The 19,443-nt window shown below is 41.4% G+C and overlaps 1 protein-coding gene across 1 annotated transcript; it reads left to right on the forward strand.

The window, feature by feature from the left end:
- Positions 1-1,789: 1,789 nt before the first annotated feature.
- tcea2 (transcription elongation factor A (SII), 2) lies at positions 1,790-17,844 on the forward strand. The gene is made up of 10 exons (XM_042005075.1): positions 1,790-2,079; positions 5,863-5,925; positions 6,859-6,964; positions 8,568-8,667; positions 8,758-8,903; positions 9,141-9,197; positions 10,115-10,269; positions 11,520-11,666; positions 11,735-11,806; positions 15,610-17,844. Exons 1-10 carry the CDS (start codon positions 2,011-2,013, stop codon positions 15,616-15,618), a joined length of 924 nt encoding a protein of 307 aa, XP_041861009.1. The 5' UTR covers positions 1,790-2,010; the 3' UTR covers positions 15,619-17,844.
- The last annotated feature ends 1,599 nt before the right edge of the window (positions 17,845-19,443 follow it).

Consider the following 19,443-nt stretch of genomic DNA (forward strand, 5'->3'; position numbering starts at 1 on the left):
CTTGGTTTGTTTCTGAACAATTGCAGCCATTGAGTGGACCTAGAATTACTGTGGACATCAGCAGCCATGATTAGAGCAGTTGACTAAACATTAAGTAACATCAGCACTGCCTTTTTTCATTTTCTTTAGTTTATTAACTCCTGCACCAGACCAGGAGGAAAAGGCTAAAAAAATAGATAACCTTGTCCCACAATTCCTTGCAGCTGCATCTTTTTAAAGTGCTGCTTGGTTACATTATGAAGTGGCACTTTAAGCTCATTAATACTCTACAATACGCATGCAGATGGAGCCTTCTGTGTCCTTTATCATAGCAACATAGCAAATGGAGGAGTATCACCAGGTAGCTGAGGTGGGACCAGTGAAAGGAACAAAGTTATAGTTAAATGAAAACCAGCTCAGCCTGACCTACAGTTCAGGATGAGGCAGCTGCACTTAGCAAACCAAAGGGCACAAACAGGAATCTTTCCTATCACCCCAATAACTCTACAATCCTGACATCTAGTGGACAACATGCAGGATGGAGACGGGCCTTCCTCCAGAGTGACTGAGTAGTTTTGTGTTTGTGACTTCTGTCAGAGAAATTGGTTTAATTTAATTAATTTTATATTCTTTAAATTCCTCAAAACAGATTAAACGGATGCCATCTATGTCAAGATTGAATGTTCACTACCTGTGTAACACCACCGTCAGTAAGTTCAAGTTAGAACAGATTTTAAACTAAACACAGTATTAATATGAAACAACGGATGGAGTCAGAGAAACAAATATAGGGAATATAACACTGTAAAGGTATTAAAATAAAGAGAAATAAATCTGTCATACATCTAGATAAAAACTGAATGCAATGGTTTATTTGTTCTTTTCCACCAAGGATATTCCACTAAGATGTGAGACATCTTCTGCAGAGTTTCCAGGTATAAAAAACCTCACACTACAGCGGAGGAATTTACATGGTTTTAATTATAAATAATGTCAGAGCAGGTAAAAGACTTAAGACTATTTTGTGGTACATGTTTCATGTTTCATTTTAAGTTTTGGGGTGCACATGGTAGTGGAAGTTTAATGTTTAACCCAAGTGAAGGTAAGTTAACACTAAATATTTTTTAGCATTTGATTGTCTCATAAATTATACACTTAACTAACTGCAGCAGTAGTTGAAGTGAAAGGTAATGTAAAATCTATCCGATTCGTGTGTTTTACAGAGTTCACAGGTGGTCAGATGTCTATCACTATACATAAACTAATTCAGCTGCAGGACGTGGATCTTAATACTGGAATACAGGATTGAACCCTGGAAACAAAAGTGAGGGACTGTGTGTGATGTAGTTTAAATTAGACAAACTGATTATTTTGGACTTAGAACACAATAACAAACAAACAAACAAACAATAAATAAATAAAATGCTGTATCTAATATTAGTGATACAGACCAAACATGTTCTGCAACCCTTCAGATAATTTGCTGTCACGGTGACTTTAATCATTACCAAAGTTAAAATAAGTAACTGAAGGGTAATTATTTTATTGCTAAATAAAAAATAAAGAGCAAGGAACACTAGACTGGGTGAAAATATGGATTAAATCGTTTACAACTGTACAGTAAGTCATTTCTGTCCTGACTGGAGTGGTAAACAACATTAGCCTGGCTGTTAGCCTGGTCTGGAGCAGGCTAGCTGCACAGTCTCGATCTCCATGGTAACTGATGCTTTGCTGATTTTGTGAACCCGAATTAAGAATCAGTTCAACCAGGATAAACTTGATAAACATCCCAGCTTAATTCTTTATCTCGGTTTCGTGAAACATCCCTCAGGGCTCAGTTAACTGAACAAACTACATCTCCCATCATCCTTCAGTGTCACACAACAACAAACGAGAGGGGGGCAGCAGCTGAGCGGAGACACGAACGGCGTGAACAGAAGGACGGAGAGACAGAAGAGTGTTTGGACTCCATCAATGAAGCTTTTCTCCGCTGTGTAGCGGCAGAACTGACGGAGAGAAATCCGCTCCAAGATGCCCAAAGACCAGGAAGTGGAGCGCATCGCCAGAAAGCTGGATAAAATGGTGCAGAAGAAGGACACGGTGAGTGGAAACAGCTGCTGCATCCGCGGAAAAACACGCCATCAGGTGATGGGTGAGCCCTTACTGGCAGAGAGGGAAAGTTCTGGAAACACGGAGACGGGTTAGAAACTGGGTGAACTGGTCAGTGGTAATATTTTCATTCAGCCTGTTCATGTTTTTGTTGATTCTTCTTATTCACCAAACAAACACCAGCCTGGTCCACAACCTGCCTGTTAACACAGACGCACCTGGAATCAGTTTCCTCATCATCTCAGCAAACAGTTTACTCCTCTAAACCACACAGAGTTAAACTAGTTAACTAGTTCATATTTAATTTAATGGACAACATTGATATGAGACAAATATGCCAACAGATGTCTTCAACTCATAAAATTACAGAAATCCAGTAATCCTGTATTCAGGATAGACAAAAGATACAACAAACTAAACTCATTGTAAATTTCTGAATATAACATTTTGCAATATAAACTTCTCCTTGTTGTTAAAGTATTTATTTTATATAAACAACACAAGTTTCACACACAAAGGAGCAGATAAAGAAAATCTTATATAATCTGCCCCTCTCACACAAAGAATTAAACCAATACATAAAATTTATTTAACTAATAACATACTTCCAATTTTACACTTAATTTATTATCTACAAAATGCCACAGAGCAAAACAAATTAACTTTATTATATTTTCTTATCATCGTGTCTTTAACATTATTTTGCTTCTATAGTTTTTTTTAATCCAGATTGTTCTATACACTGAAACATGTCGCTCCAACACTTTAATTCTGAATCTTGTTTTTTTTTTTTTAACCCAGATCAGTTATGTGATTCTTTGGATAAACGTCTCTCATAAGTGCAGCTGAACACTTGTCTTCCAGGGGACACTTTCATGTCCCTACCAATGTCAAAGTCAAACCTATGCACTTGCGTGACACACACACAAGAAATACCTGAAGGCCAGTGGAAGAAATGATGACAAATAAAGAATTCAACTTAAAATTGTGATTAAGCTTAATCACATCCTGTTTGGTCCATATATCATTTGTTCATTTACAATTCTCAGGATCTGTCCTGTCGTGGTTTATGTCCTACCTCCCAAGAAGATCCTTCAAAGTATCTTGGTGAGGGGGCCGGTCCAGATCACATGGGCTGACAACAGGGGTGCCTCAGGGCTCGGTGCTTGGCCCTCCTCTCTTTTCACTATACACCTCCTCACTTGGTGCAGTCATTAGCTCTCAGATGCAGATGACAGTCAGCTTTTCCTTTCTTTCCCACCTGACGACACAACCGTCTCAATGTGAATATCAGCATGCCTTGCTGATATCTCTACCTGGATGAAGGATTGCCACCTTCAACTAAATCTGTCCAAGACCGAGCTTATTGTCTTTCCAGCCAATCCTTCTTTACCGCCATAGATAAGCGTGCAGCTTGACTCCATCACGCTTGTGCCTACGTCTTCTACCAGGAATCTTGGTGTCATGCTAGACAACCAGCTGACGTTTAAGGACCATGTTGCCTCGGTTGCTCGATCTTGCCGATTTGCTCTCTACAACATCAGGAGGATCAGACTCTACCTGACTGAACACACGGCCCAGCTCCTGGTCCAGGCTCTGGTCATTTCACCCATTGACTACTGCAACTCCTTACTGGCTGGCCTGCCTGCATGCTCAGTTAAACCTCTGCAGATGATCCAGAACGCAGCAGCATGTCTGGTCTTCAACCAGCCCAAAAGAGCTCATGTCACTCCGCTGCTAATCGCTCTCCACTGGCTTCCAGTTGCAGCGCATCAGATTCAAAGTTCTGCTTCTGGCTTACAAAACAATAACCCAAACGGCTCCGTTCTACCTCCACTCCTTAATCCAGAGCTACACTCCCTCTCCACAGTTACGCTCTGCCAGTGAAAGATGCCTAGTGGTTGAAAGGTGGCGCAAAATCAGTTTCTAGACTCTTCTCCTCTGTTGTTCCCGTTTCCTCCCACCTGAAGCAGCTGTCAGACATGTAGAAGCAATGATTGACATAGGGAGGAGATGTTTCAGAACTCAAACATATGTGGTAATAATTTCCTGATCAGCATCTCATCAAAAGGTACCGTGTTGCAGTCACTCAGATGTCCAATGTGATGCACCGTAAACATGAGATGACATCACAGCAAGATTTGTTCCCTTCTTTACGAAATACCTCTTTGTATTGACTGTATGCTTCAATAAGAACCTCTTTCTCCCATCAGGTAAAATAACTGCTTTTTGTCTGCTGTTGCTATGGTGAATCCAGGTATCGGGGCTCCATTAATGATATCTTTTTATTGTGGTTCCGAACTAAAAGCAGCTGCTCTGGTACTGAAAACTCAGTTGATCAGCTTAGAGTAAGTTAACTACGCTGGCTTTGCTGGCGGCATTAATGTTCTACCAGAAACAGGTTTTGTTTCAACAGACCAAATAAATTAAAAAGAGGCAGAAGCACAAACATGACATGGAGGTCGGCCACTGTCGTCGTCGTGCTTTTCGTGGGTGCAGCAGCGTCTGTCTGCACAAGATGATGTGAAAGACGTCACCGTTGCCAAAGATTCACGTTCACACCGAGAAAACTTGCTTTGCGTTGCAATAAAATTTCATTCTGGAAGCCATTTTCGAATCTTTGCGGTTTTATTCCCCCAAAATTCTGTTACCGCAGAAACGAGAGGCCAGAAAACAGCCAAACTTTTGTGCTTTATTGTCTCAGCATTGTGTTACAAACATGGCCTCAAACATACTCCTCTGATATTTGATGTTGGTAGTTATTTTGTTTTTTCATGATTTTTCTGTAATTAGGTATTTATGGTTGAAATGTGGTTACACCCCCAGTAGGGATGGGCTATACTCAGATTTTTTCCTGTCAATACAATACCATTAGCTTTTTTCATTGATGTTGATTTTACTAAAGGAAAATCACATGATTGTACTGAATATCTTATTATGGGGCAATGTGATGTATGAAAAAAACACATGAACATAAATACAGAGAATTGCTTATAAAATTATTTTGAGTTGTATTATATATAATTAGATGGGGGGGATAAAAATGAATATTCTTTTCTAAAGCTAGCAACAAGCTAACAACTGCCCCGAGCTGATAGTCAAACTTAAAATCATTGTCCATTTTTATCTCCAGGTTTGTGATTGTTGGCTTGATGTTGGGGCTGGGGGCTAGGATATCAAAAGTATGAAACACAGTTTTATTTGCTGATGAAGTACAGTACTGGTCAGGAGTTTGGGTGTGCTTTCCCATTGAAGTCTTTTGGGGGTGTCCGGGCTTTTGACTGGTGGTGTGTTTGTACATGTATGCATATACGTAGATACTAATTATAGTGGTGGTATGGTAGTGATGTTACCTTCATCCATGTTATTAAATTTATGGTTAGGGAGCTGTGCATATGGAGCTGGTATACAGTCTGCTGGCTGTGGGCATGAATGCTGCAGATGCAGACCATGCTGCAGACCACCACATCAGACCAACTGCCCTGCATCATCACGTTCTATGGTCTGTCAGTGAGGTATTTGACAGTCCGTGCAACCAAGTGTTGGTTAGTAGAGTGTGGATCTCACTCTTCCTCAGGGGTACATACTTCTGACAGTCGTCCTAAAAAAGAGCCGAGTGGGAGCATCGAGGGAGAAGAGAAGGCAGCCCAAAGCTGAGCCTTGTGGGACCCCATATGGTCCCCAAGGCTGATGCAAAACCTTCGGCCTTTCACTAAGTAAGCTAATTTCATAATAGTTGGATAGAAATTAGTGTATATTTTTTTCTGTTCACAGGACGGTGCTCTTGATTTGCTGAGGGAACTGAAGAACATCAACATGTCTCTGAAGACGTTGCAGGTCAGTAACTTCCCCTCCGTCTGCCATGTTTCTACCTACTGACTGACTGAGGCATGAAAATGCGGCAGTTCAAGTAAATTTCTACAGAGATTAAAAGTATGATGTGTTTTAAATGTAGGGACCTATTGGCTCTCCACTCACCAACCACTTTATCAGGTCCATGTGCTAACACAAATATCTAATCAACCAATCACATGGCAGCAATTCAGCACATCCGGTCATGCAGACATGGTGAAGACGACTCAGAATGAGGAAGAAAGAGATTTAAGTGACTTTGAATGTGGCGTGGTCATACCCATCTTCACATCCATGTTGCAAAGCTCAGATCATCTCCCGGTGCGTTCTTGAACGTGACAGTGAGTTCACTGGTCTCTAATGGCCTCCACAGGCACCAAGAGCCTCATGTTTGAACTCTGCATACACTTAAAAATATTCCGTATGCCGTGTTCCACGCACGCATTGGGCTGTACAAAAAACAACTTTACATGCATCTGTATGCACCGTCACGTGCATTTTCAACCTGCCGAGGGAGTGTGCTTAGCCCGACAAAAAGTCTTGTCATTTGAGAGTGATGAACCACGAAGTACTGAAACTCTACATTAAACTCTAAAATACACTACCTGGCCAGAATAAAGGGGCCATCTGGATTTAACTAAGCAGATCGGTCGGAGCATCCTCTTGGATAATTACTGCATGGACGATTATCTTTCAAGGTATATAACCCAACTGATGGGGCAACATGGCAGTGCTGACCTGCACAGATATTGGACCAATCCAGTTACAGAACTGATTTTGTTATTGGAAATAATAACTCATGTTTACTGGCAGGAAAACAAACTTCCATTGCTGTATGTATGTTTTATAAAAGTCATACTTAGTGTCTGTCCTTGTTTTTCTTTCCTTTCTCTGTTCTTCCTGGTTCTGTGATGGTAGTCAACCAGAGTTGGAATGTCGGTGAATGCAGTGAGAAAGCAGAGTTCTGAAGAGGAGGTCCAGACTTTGGCCAAAGCTCTTATCAAGTCCTGGAAGAAACTGCTGGGTAGGAGTGTGTGTGTGTCCATACACCAGACTTCCTTCATCTGGTGACAAAGCTGCCACTGATTCTGATCTGTGCATGGACCTTCTGTTGGATGGATGGTGGACGTATAGCCCTGTTTCCACCAACGGGGGTGGGGCAGGACGCATTTTATTTGAGTTTCTACACGTGAAAACTGGGAAGGGTACCCTAATATTTGACCCGACCTGTTCTATGTTTTTGGGACTGTTCTGTTGGGGTACCACTCTAACCGATCCGACACAAAAGGGTGGAGCCTGACACACTACAATCTGTTGATTGGTTGAAAAACAAAAAAGCATATTCACGTGCGACCTGCATAAAAACAAAGCAGGAGCGGCTCCTTGTTCAGAGCAACAGATTTTCTTTCTGTTGATTAAATCTCTGTTTAAAATGGCGTTACGAAGCACCGCCACGAAGAAGAACACAAACTGCTGGATGACCGCCATCCTCCTCCTTTGTTCCTGAGTTTGGTTAAACTTTAAGGAAGGCGCTGTGCTGTGGTGACATCATGCTGTCATGTAGCTGAGGCATCTGTCACTATCAGACTGATACTCCGCCTCTCAGGTAAGGTTATGGTTGGCTGTGGAAAAGCAGCGAGATTACAGTTTACAAACCATATCCACGGCACAACACAGCAGCCAGACCATCATTCTGCTTGCTATGATTCTGGATAGAACAAGTAAAAAAATGTAAACAAACAAACCATTTTCACACTCTAACCGCCCCAACCTGCACACGTTGCTGGAAACAAGGCTTAGGTTATACCAGTGTTACCTATCAGAGGTTGACCTGGACCTCATTTTTCTTTCATTTTCTTCTACATAGAATTTGTTTTGGTGGTTTTTGTCTTCTGCACATTTCTTAAATTTGTTCTCATCAGCATCAAGTCTTTCAACGTCACACACTTTGTACCAGAGCCTGGCAGACAGTGAAACCTTTGACAGTTAGTTTGGTAAATTAACGCCACCTTGTGGTTGTAATAACTCATTACTAACAATTGCAGGTTAAATCAAGATGCACGTCAAAATGACAGATGCATGAACTATTCAGTTTTTTTTATAATTATTCAGAAATAAGAAAATCCATACCCATCCCTACCTTGAACCTGTGATTGGTTGAGTATTCGCGGCATTTTATTTCTGCCTATTTCTGTCAGCTTAGATTTAATATCCACAGTGGCTCATGAAATCTGTTAACTTAAGTTGTGTTGCAGGAATGATTTACTGTTTTAATACTCAAATTCAGACATTTATCACAAGAAGCTCAGACTGTGACAAGAAAGCAGTTAAAAGAGAGATAATATTAATCTGAGTATTTCACAGCAGTTCTTCCCAAAGACACAAATAAAGCACTTAAAACTTCTCAGAAATTTAAAACATGCTTTTTTTGGTCTTTTAATTAACACGGTTGTATCACACTTCTAGGTTTAGGGCTGATCTGATCACTATATATAATATAGTGTGTATAATGTGTGAAATTTAATGTTTTATTTTAATCCAACCAAACACTCAAAGCAATAAAAGCAGGTTTGATAATGATGAGGCCTTGGATGCATCATGTGTGAGTTTTGTGTCTCATCTCACAGATGGTTCAGAAGAAAAGTTAAAGAAGGAGGAGAAGAAAAAGGAAGGTTCCCCGGTGAGGTCTTCATCCACCTCTAAAGGCTCTGGCAGCAGGGCAGAAAGGTGCATCACCCAGCGATGAGAACCCGTCTGTAATGATCCAGCTGATGGTCTTTAAAGCACTTTCACTTTATCATCTCACCTCCTTCACAGTAGTAAGAATGGCCCGTCAGCCCCGACCACTCCCACTAATCCCGCCGTCCCTCTGCGGGTCACCTCCTTTCCTCCCGCCCCCGTCACCACGGACAGCGTGCGGTGCAAGAGTCGAGAGCTGCTGGTGGCCGCCCTGCAGACTGGAGGTGAGACCATTCTGGCTTATAGTTGCTCACAGAGGCTTAAAGTTTGTGTTTGTGTTTGCTCTGGAGGATTACACAGGAAGTTACCACCAGATTCGCATGAAGAGGCGGGACGGAGCTGAAGGGGAATGAAGCTGTGCAGTTCCAGACGGCTGTGATGGATTAAACAGGCTTTGCCTTGATTTATTTTGCCTTTAAACTGTGAAGATATTTTCGCTTGAACAATGTTCTGTGTTTCAGATGAACACAAGGCCATCGCCGTCGACTGTCAACACCTTGCTGCACAAATTGAAGAACATATCCTTTTACACATACACGCATGAATTCAGTGTGTTAAAGTGGTTGTGTTTAGGTTTGGTAGGTGGGTAATATGAGCTGTTTTAGCCTGTTCCACGTGTCATAGCACTGGATGGTATTTCTGTTGAACCTGACACATACAGTTGTTTTCTACGGAAGCCGACACTCTTGTTTATTTTTTAATCGTTATCTTGAGATAACAAAGATAATTTACCTTGTTATCTCGAGAAAACAAAGTTTGGTTACTCAACATAAGATGATTAAGTTTTGCTCTAAACTAAGTGTGTTTACACCTGATTTCATTGATCCAAACAGACCGAGTGACAGCAGTGGGAGGGGCTACAGTAGAATGAGTGATTGTCAGAGACGTCACAATTTGGGCCTTCGTCAGACATGATAGAAGTAAAATCAGATGTATTGATCAGTGATCTTGTTCCTCCATCTGATGTAAGCTTTCATCCGTTGCTGGCTTGGCTGGTTTTCCAAGCATGCGTGGGTTGTCTCCCAGCTTCCTCCCACAGTCCAAAGATCTGCATGTTACTTCTGAGTTCTCGTTGGTAGTGAGTTCGAGTCTGAAAGTTCGTCTCTGTGTAGGTTCTGTGATGGACCAGAAGCAGCTTCAGGTCCCTCACAACTCTGCACTGGAAAAATCTGTTAACTCCAGAAAATAAACTTTGTTTTCTGAGATTAGATGTCATCATGATAAACAGACTTTATGACTCAGAGCTGAAGACAGCAGAGTTCAAACTGATTAGATTCAAGTAATTAGTGACATTTTTTCATTTGTCACCCGATTAGGGAATTGTTTTGCTGCACCAAAAGAATAAAATGTTGATGGGCAGATTAATTTATTCTCAGAGACAACGTGTCCTCATCTTTAAGCAGCACTTCATCCCTTAACTGTCCATCGTGCTCACAGATCTTCCAGGAGTTTAAGTCGCCAGATGTGAAATACAAAAGCCGTCTACGAAGTCGCATCTCCAACTTGAAAGATCAGAAAAATCCAGAGCTGCGGCGTAACGTCCTGAGTGGAAACATCTCGCCTCAACGCATCGCCTGCATGACGGCGGAGGTCAGTCAGACATTCCCTCGCCCCCTTTGCTTGTCTGGCAGAGAGAGAGGAAAGCACAGAAATTACTGATTCCTCACAAAATCATCACAATCTTCTCAGGGCTCGTAACATTATGAAGTGACCTCACAAAACTACATAGAATCGTTCTAAATCACTTCCATGATCCAGAAGCATTGATCCAGAGTGGAAATGTTGATCAAACATGGATGCAGTTAGAGCAACGTTGGCTGTCGTTTTTAGGGTTTAAAATAAAGAAAAACATAAAACCTTTATAAAAAGAGGATAAACAGACTTTCTTCTAAGGAATGTAGATATTTGTGGAAAATTATGTAAAGTAAAAAAAGACCCTGGTTTCCAACCTAATGACTAGAAAGATAGATTTAATAAAATATATATTTTAGCCTCATATTTAGAGGCATTGTGGAAGGTCCAGAGAGACACTTGCAGCTCCAGAGTTGCAGGTTGGAGACCCCTGATTTAGTGTTTGTAAACCAAAATTTACTCCATTTTCTTTATATAACCGTAGGCCTTCTTTTAAATGAAACAGACATTTTGCACGTAACAATGCGATTAATCGCAATTAATTGCAGGATGTCATGCGATTAATCATGATTAAAAATTTTAATCGTTGCCCAGCATTAATATATATATATATACATACACACCTCACGCACTCGTTGGCTGAGTGCACCATGTGGGATGACCAGTTAAAGTAAAGCAGCCTGTCAGATTATAACTCCAGGTCCAAATGGGACAGGTTCTGGGTCCAGATCCAGAACGCGGACCGCTTGTTAGTGACCTCTGCTTTAAAGGCACAAAAAGCAGATTGCATACGACAATGTCAGTGATGCTTCCAGCCAGTGAAGTAGGCGGTGGGCCTGAAGGTTGCTTCAGCTTTAGATAGAGCTCAGTGTTGTCCTTCCAGTAAGGCAAGGCAAATTTATTTGTTTAGCACATTTCATGTACAAGACAATTCAAAGTGCTGCAGTACAAGGAGAACGTGGTTCAAACCAGAGTAGATGGATGTAAGCAGAGGTTTGAAGTGTTTCAGCAACACAGATTTGATTTTTACTGGAACAGAATCGTTTCAGACTGGTTTGGGTGGTTTGTGATTCTGAGGGTCATGTAGAATGAGGTGAGAAATGTGACCAGTTAACATCATCAAAGATTAAGACCATGTGAAGCTGCTAACTTGTAGATTCAAAGAAAGCACTAGGAGTGTGTAAGTGTGTGTGTTTTAATGAATCCAGGAGATGGCAAGTGCAGAGCTGAAGCAGATCAGAGAGGCTCTGACTAAAGAGTCCATCAGAGAGCATCAGCTGTCCAAGATGGGAGGAACCGAGACGGACATGTTCATCTGCAACAAGTGTCACGGAAAGAGCTGCACCTACACGCAGGTAAGGCCGGCCCACAGCAGGCTACAGCTCTGCTCTTTTCCCGCTTTCATCACACCTTCGTGTTCCAGGTGCAGACCCGCAGCGCCGATGAGCCCATGACAACCTTTGTTTTGTGTAACAGCTGTGGAAACCGATGGAAGGTGAGAAAACGAACACGTCAGCAGCACAAAGGTTGATCTGACTTTTTAGTTCTACATACGCACAAACTTCTGCATTTAGCAATGACAGCAGATCCCAGTAGGACATAAACAACATGTCAGGGAAGGCCTTGCAGATTTCAGCAAGATGATGCTGAACCACATCCTGCATCCATCACAGCAGCATGGCTTCACAGGAGAAGAGTCCGGCTGCTGAACTGGCCTGCCTGCAGTCCAGACTTTCCTCTCTGAAATGCTCTTTTTATACCCAGTCATGTTACTGACCTGCTGCTAATTAACCTGATTAGTTGTCAAATGCTAAATTGATTCGTACTCGTTACTTTTCCCGCATTTTGTTGCTCCTGTTCCAACTTTTACTTAAAATGAGCTCATATTTTCCTCAAAATGGTAAAACTTTTCACTTGTTAAAGTTCTATCAAGGTTGTAGTTTTCATCCTTTGTTACTCGGTCCTCCAAAAGGAGAAATGAAGCTGCAAGACACAAACAAAAAATAAACAAAAAAAGATTACAAAGATATGTTCTTGTGAAAGATGTAAAAACTCGAGTTAAAAATCACAGGGAGAATGTTTGAATTCAAACCACTAGATGGCAGCAGAGACCAGGCTCCAGTTTCCCGTCCTTCTCAGCTCCACCTTTTTTTTTTAAACTTGCCTAAAGTTTTAACTCTTGCTTTTATCTTTCTTTTTATGTCTGCATGCTTATATTTTCCCTGTTACCCTTCCTCCTCAATCCTCTTTTGTCCGTTATCTCCTTACCTGTTCCCAACTCGCTGTCCTCTTCACCCTCCTCCCCTGTCTCTCCACCTTTTCTTTCCATTTTAGTCCTTCGTTACGTTGCTTGTGGTATTTTCCAATCCCTCCTCCCTCTCTTATTTAGCCCCCGGCTCTGGGTCAAGGTGAAGCGACTAATTTGAGACGGCGGTAGTTTGTGGGAGGTCTGTTACAGCACTTTCAATCAGTTAGCAGACTTTATACAGCCTACAAGCAGCTTAACACAGCTGCCAGAAGATTCATGAACTCTTAAACTTTCACCTTTTAAAGTCACAGTTTAACAGAATTTTCCTCATCTCCTCTAGAAATGTATGTAACTTTTCTTTTTGAGGAATAAGAAAATCTTTTAAACTTAACTATGATTTTGTTTAAGCTTAAATTTGGAGCTTCAATAAAACAGAAAATTACACTTATAAGTCCAAACTCACCAGCCAGCTTATCAGGTCCACCCTCTAGTACAGGGTTGGACCCCTCTTTCCTCCAGAACGCCTTAATACTTGGTGTAATAGATGAAAGCAGATGGTGGAAACCTTCCTCAGAGGTTTTCTCCATATCAACATGACAGCATCACACAGCTGCTGCAGGTTTGTCGGCTGCATCCATGATGAGAATCTCCTGTTCCACCACATCCCAAAGCTGCTCTACTGGACTGAGATCTGGTGGCTGTGCAGGCCGTTGGAGTCCAGTGAACTCATCGTCATGTGTGGAAAGCAGGTGGAGATGATCTGAGCTTTGTGACATGGTGCATTATCCTGCTGGAAGTAGCATCAGAAGATGCTCCACTGTGGTCATAAAGGGATGGACATGGTCAGCAACAATACTCAGGTAGGCTGTGCTGGTTAAACCAGGCCACGTTGGTACTAAGGAGCCCAAAGTGGGCCAAGAAAATATCCCCCCACCATTACACCAGCAGCAGCATGGAGCGTTGATCCAAGGCAGGATGGATCCATGTTTTCATGATGTTTCCAGCAGATTCTGAGCCTAAAATCTGAGTGTGGAGCTGAAATGGAGACTCATCAGACCAGCAACGTTTCTCCATCTTCTATTGTCCAGTGTTGGTGAGTGTGTGTGAATTGTAGCCTCAGTTTCCTGTTCTTAGCTGACAGGAGGAACCCGGTGTGTCTTCTGCTGCTGTAGTCCATCTGCTTCAAGGCTGGACGTGTTGTGTGTTCAGAGATGCTGTTCTGCAGACCTTGGTTGGAACCAGTGCTTATTGGACTTCCTGTTGTCTTTCTATCATCTCCAACCAGTCTGCCCATTCTCCTCTGACCTCTGACATCAACAAGACATTCTGGTCCAGACAACTACTGCTCACTGGATATTTTCTCTTCTTTAGACCGTTCTCTGGAAACACTAGAGATGGTTGTGTGTGAAAATCCTGGTAAATACTCACACCAACAAACATGACACATTTAAAATCACTTAACTCTTCTTTCTTCATCATTCTGATGCTCAGTTTGAACTTCCGCAAGTCGTCTTCACCACGTCTACATGACTAGATGTGTTGAGTTGCTGTCCTGTGATTGGCTGGTTGGATGGGGTGGAGCTGATAAAGTGGCCTGTGAGTGTTATCCAGGTTTTTAATAAAACAAAATAAAAAAAAATAAAAAAAATTTTAGGACCAAATAGAATGAAAGTTCACAAAATAAATGCAAGTGATTGATTTTTAGAAACAAAGTTAAAAATATTTCTTTAAAAAACACATTTCTAACCGTTTTGGAACAGATTGAACGTCTTCTTCGCATTTCTTCAAAGTTCACGCCAGTATTTAGATAAACTTCTTTATGCAGCTGAATAATTAATTTTCTAAACTAAGTTCATAAAATGAACCAGTAAAGTAAAATTTCAGATCCCTGTGTAAAATGTAAGAAATAAAGAAAACAGAATGCTTGTTTTATTTGTTGTTGAACATAGAAAATCCATCAGATGTTGAACTTTTTACTATTTAATATAAAAGACAAGCTCTTCTGGATTTTTATAACAAAGGAGATGGGACAGCTGGGACCAGCTGGTGGATTCCAGCTGCTCAACAGTCCTGTTCTGGTTTGTCTTTGTTGTATTTTTCATGTATTTATTAAGGCTGTCAAAAATATGCACATGCACACAGAGATTCCTCCTGATTCTCTGAAACTTCTCATGATCTCACGTTCTATAGATGATGGATATTTAAAGTCTTCACATTTTTAATCTGAAGAATGTTTTCTCTCCAGCCCGACCGATTTTTTGACTGATTCTGATAACCGATTAATTTAAAAGAAGTATTAGTAAAGTCTTTTTTATTTTATTTTAAATGTGCATTGTGAAGTTTTCTTTCTATGGAGCATGCATTCATATAGTTACCAGCTGTACTGATGAATGTATCTTTAGATTTAGACCTTAAATGTATGCTGCATAAAAGCAGTATAATGAGTGAAGTTACTGGTAGAACATTATTTATGCATCCCTCTGACGCCCTTTAACCTTAAATCACATTTTCTCAACTCCATTATTTTCTTGGCCATGAATTCATGACTCATATGAACCAAAACAAAAACCAGAGACGCTTTTCTCAGATGTTAAAACATCTCGACATGATGGTCCCAGATAGTCTGGAGCTCATGTTCCTCCACAACACCACAGCGAGCTGCTGCTGCAGCCTGAGTCATGTTCTAGGATTTTCTGACAAAGTAAAACTAGGAGGGACGTCATGACGGTAGCTGAAGACAGAATAATGTTCATCATTTTACCTTTCCCTCCTCAACACGCAGCTGGTGGAGGAATGAACCTCGGTCTGGACTCGGATATTTTCTACACTTATTTTTTTCTGCAGTTACTTTCTGGATAACCCATCGTTCCATCGTTCCAGTGATTTTCCTGGATATTATAACAAAGTTGTAAAATATTTAGTTTGAGTCTCTAGCTAGGAGGAGAATTTACATTTTATCCTGATTTAAAGTCAAACGTGTTTTTCTTTGAGTTTACTTTTGAGTAAATTACACCCCTGCCAGGATTTAAATTCTCTTTCTTCTTTTTCAGTTCTATTGAAGACCCGTGTGGACATTATTCCATCAAAACCTACTAAAAGAACTCAGTTTGGATTGAAAAATTATCATTTATTTAGTAATTTTTTGTTTTTTATATATTTAACACTCACAGCTGTAATTTATATTTGGATGAAAATATTTCATGTTGTGTATTAGTTTGATTTGTTTTGTACGGAGCACAGAGTTTTTTCTTGGAGGTAAATGAAGCAGTAAGCCAGTTCGGCCTTTTGGAGAAAGCTGATGGGTCTTTCTGCCACATTTTTCCTCTAACACACATTAAAGTTGCTCTTGGATCAAGATGAAAATATTGTACATCATATTTCTTGCTTCTACTCTGAGATATTGCATCTTATACAGATTTTAGATTAGTTCTTTGGCATGTTGGCATCATTTTTATAAAGAGGTTTATTAATAAGAAGATGCAGCTTGTAGACTTATGCAGTAATCACAGGTCTAACTGCAGCCTGTTAGTTGTGGTTTACTGAGTGAATCTGAGCTGAACTGCTGCAGGTCAGCAGAAATGGCTAATATGACTGTGCTGAAGAGTTTAATACAGATAAAACGGTGTTTAAGAATAAATGACCTTTTCTGAATGTCTTGAACTGGGAGAACTGAAAGCTTCAGGTCCTACAGGTTGTGCTGAGCTGATACAGTGACCCTTGTTCATGGGATCTTTCACTGAATCTGAACTGAAAACAGAGGTGATGGAAAGTGGTGAGAGAGCAGAACACGCAACGTTCCCACTGTTTGTTGTGGAAACAGAGCTGAGCTCTTCCCATACATGAGCATGGAGAGAGGTGACGGGGGGAGCTTTGTCATATCACACATTCTGTGAGGTGTCTTCTTCCTGGATGGAAAACAGACTGAAGGCAGCCAGCGCAGGCTGGTTGCAGGCTGGTTGCAGGCTGGTTGGATGTGGCAGAAGGAAACTCCAGTGAACAGATAATATGAGAAACAATAACAATCTTGCTCGCTGACCGAACTGGCAAATTAAGACAACGATTGGGAATATAAATTAAAGAAATCTGGTTAAAAAAATGTGGGAGAGCTTCACAAGGAGAGGACTGAGGCTGGAGTTCGTGCTTCCAGACCCACCACACATACACGGATCCTGGACCTGGACTTCAGACGTCATATCCCACTAATCCAGTCGGTCCTGAACTAAACACGTCAGAAGAGTCTTACCTGGACTAAAGAAACCATGACCTGGTCTGCTGAGCAGTGGTCTTGGCTCTTTTCCACAGTGGGTGGTGATGTGGGAGCTATGTCACCTGGTGCTGGTCCACTTGGCTTTATTAAGTCCAGAGTCCACGCAGCGTCTACCAGGAGGTTTTAGAACCCTTTATGCTTCCTTCAGCAGAAAAGCTTTATGGAGATGCGGACTTTATTTCCAGCAAGACTCGGCACCTGCCCACACTGCCACAAGAACCAGAACCTGGTTACTTTTTAACTCCTGGGATCCTTCACACCAGTAGCTCTGTCTGCAGGGTTGTTGCCATGGTGACTGCCTTTGTCTGGGTGGCTGGAGGTCCTGCACTGCAGCCTTGTGGCTGTGCTATGGACCCCGGCCTGCCCTGACCTGGGTGGGTCCTGTGGTGACACCCTCTGTGGTCATGGGTGGGCTGGCTTCTGGTCTGACTGGATTCCCAAGATCCCGTTTCCTCACAGCAGCATCAAGCCAGATGTTTTTAGACTTGCATTCAGTGAAGAGACAGTAACAAAGGATGGGAGCTCATGTTCGTACAGAATGGGGTATGGGCAGGTGTGTGTGTGTGTGTGTGGCTGTGTGAGAAAGAGACTACTATGAGATGTGTTTAAATTTCCTGTTATATTCTGGTGCGTAAAGGCTTTTTAATTTTGTTTATAATATGTAAAGCACTTTGTGTTGCTTTGTGCATGAAAGGTGCTCGATAAATAAAATTTAATTTGATTTAATGAGATGAGCATGGAGCAATGCAGAAGAGCTGAAGGCTGCTATTGAAGCATCCTGGTCTTCCATTCCACCCCAGCAGGACCACAGGCTGATAACATCCATGCCAAGAGGCTCAAACCATGTACCAGGTTCATATGCAGGACTAGACTCTTCAGATGGTCACATTTCTGGATTCAATATCCATTTTTATTGATTTCATCTAATGTTCTAATTTTCTGTGATTCTTTATTTTTGGGTTTTCATGAGCTGTAAACCATAATCATCGGAATTAAATTAATAAATACCTGAAATCTCTCTCTCTGCATGTAATGAGTCTGTGTTTTTGCCATTTAAGTTGAATTATTGATTTAGATTATTTACATTAAGTTTTGCACAATGTTAAATTTTTTTAGTATTATCTTTACTTATTACTCTGCAAATAAATCTGCAGGTCCTGAAAGATTTATTCTCATTGCAGGAACAGTAAATCTGTCATTTTGTGAGCAGGATTTTGATGGAGAAAGTTCATTTGGTGTAGAGAACAGGTGGAACCAGTAAAGCTGGATTAATGCTCGCGCGGCGTCTGCGTGCGGTCGGTTACGGCGTAGCTGATGTTGGTGAGTTTGCTCTCTCACTCAAACATAGGGGAACGCTTCGTTTTGGGGTTGTGTTGCAGTTTCTCCTCCTAATCTGAAGGTGGCAGCAGGGCTGGTATCGGCTGGTAAACAGGACAGAGCTTTCCACCATAGTGCAGAGTCTTTACTAGAATGTGGAAGAAAACGAAGAAATAATTCGATCAGCTTCTCATCAACTTGATCCACTGGTTATTGCTTTTAAAAACTGTGGTTACCACACAAATTCAGCGAGAAGCTCCAGATATCCCGCAACACTTCCCAAACTGACCAATCACAAGGGAATACCGCCGCGTAACCGTCTGCGTAGCAGGGGTGCACGTCAGATCTGGAAGAGGTGCACGTCAGGCCTCTGTGGACCTACGCCGAGCCTACGACGGTGACGTAGACACTGTTCAAGTATAAATCCGCCTCTACTCGGCGCCTATGGCAGTGGTGGCGTGACTGACCTTGTGCAGACGCCTTAACTAGGATGGTTTCTAATTCATGTAAATTAAAGTTTGGTGAAGTTCATTTATAAAAAAACAAAACAAAACAAAAAACCCAAAATGCTCTTCATTACCAAAAGGGATTTGAAAATTATATTGTATTGTGATGAACTACACACACACTTAGTTGTTGAAACGTCTGAAATGTGCATTTAGATTCCACAATACGTGTAAAACGTTTCTAAGTAGGACTGAAGAACAAATTTCCTTTCAAGAGCTGTTGAATTAGTCTACATAATCCCAACTTTATTCTAAATAAGCTAACAACCACTTTAACCCAGTTAAGGTACAATAGGCTAACAGCTGACAAAAGCTAACGGCAGCATCAGAGCAGCTGTTTGTGAAGTGAATTCTAACAGAAATATTAACATTACAGAATGTGAGAGTGGAGGTGCTCTTTACAAGATTAGTGGAAGATGTGGGAGCTTCTGGGTTCGGTGGGTTTGGACAAGGCTCTTCTATTTGGTGGACCATTCAGTCTGTACAAAAAAAACGTAAATATATTAATCAATTTTACTACGGTGTCTCTGAATGGACAAACAACTCTGTACCAGCTTTGTTTGATAGGTGCTGGAGCACCGCTCGGGACCTTGAAAGCACCATAGAAGAAGACAGTACACATGTACACAATGTTAATGTAGTTACCTGCAGTGCAGTCATCGCTGCACCTTAGGCCACTCACACATGAAAACATGTTGATGTTTGGAAGAATTTTGGCCAATGACAGCCACCGTCCTTTCACAACTGTGCTTCAATCATTGCTATGCCAGTCGTTACCACTAGATGTCAGTAAT

Source organism: Melanotaenia boesemani, chromosome 13 (genome assembly GCF_017639745.1).
Source record: "Melanotaenia boesemani isolate fMelBoe1 chromosome 13, fMelBoe1.pri, whole genome shotgun sequence".
NCBI lineage: Eukaryota > Metazoa > Chordata > Actinopteri > Atheriniformes > Melanotaeniidae > Melanotaenia > Melanotaenia boesemani.

Coding starts and splice junctions, on each gene's coding strand:
- tcea2 (XM_042005075.1), top strand. CDS start 2,011: ATGCCCAAAGACCAGGAAGTGGAGCGCATCGCCAGAAAGCTGGATAAA. Junction 8,668..8,757: donor TCTGGCAGCAGGGCAGAAAG/GTGCATCACCCA, acceptor CCTCCTTCACAG/TAGTAAGAATGGCCCGTCAG. Junction 9,198..10,114: donor TGCTGCACAAATTGAAGAAC/ATATCCTTTTAC, acceptor CATCGTGCTCAC/AGATCTTCCAGGAGTTTAAG.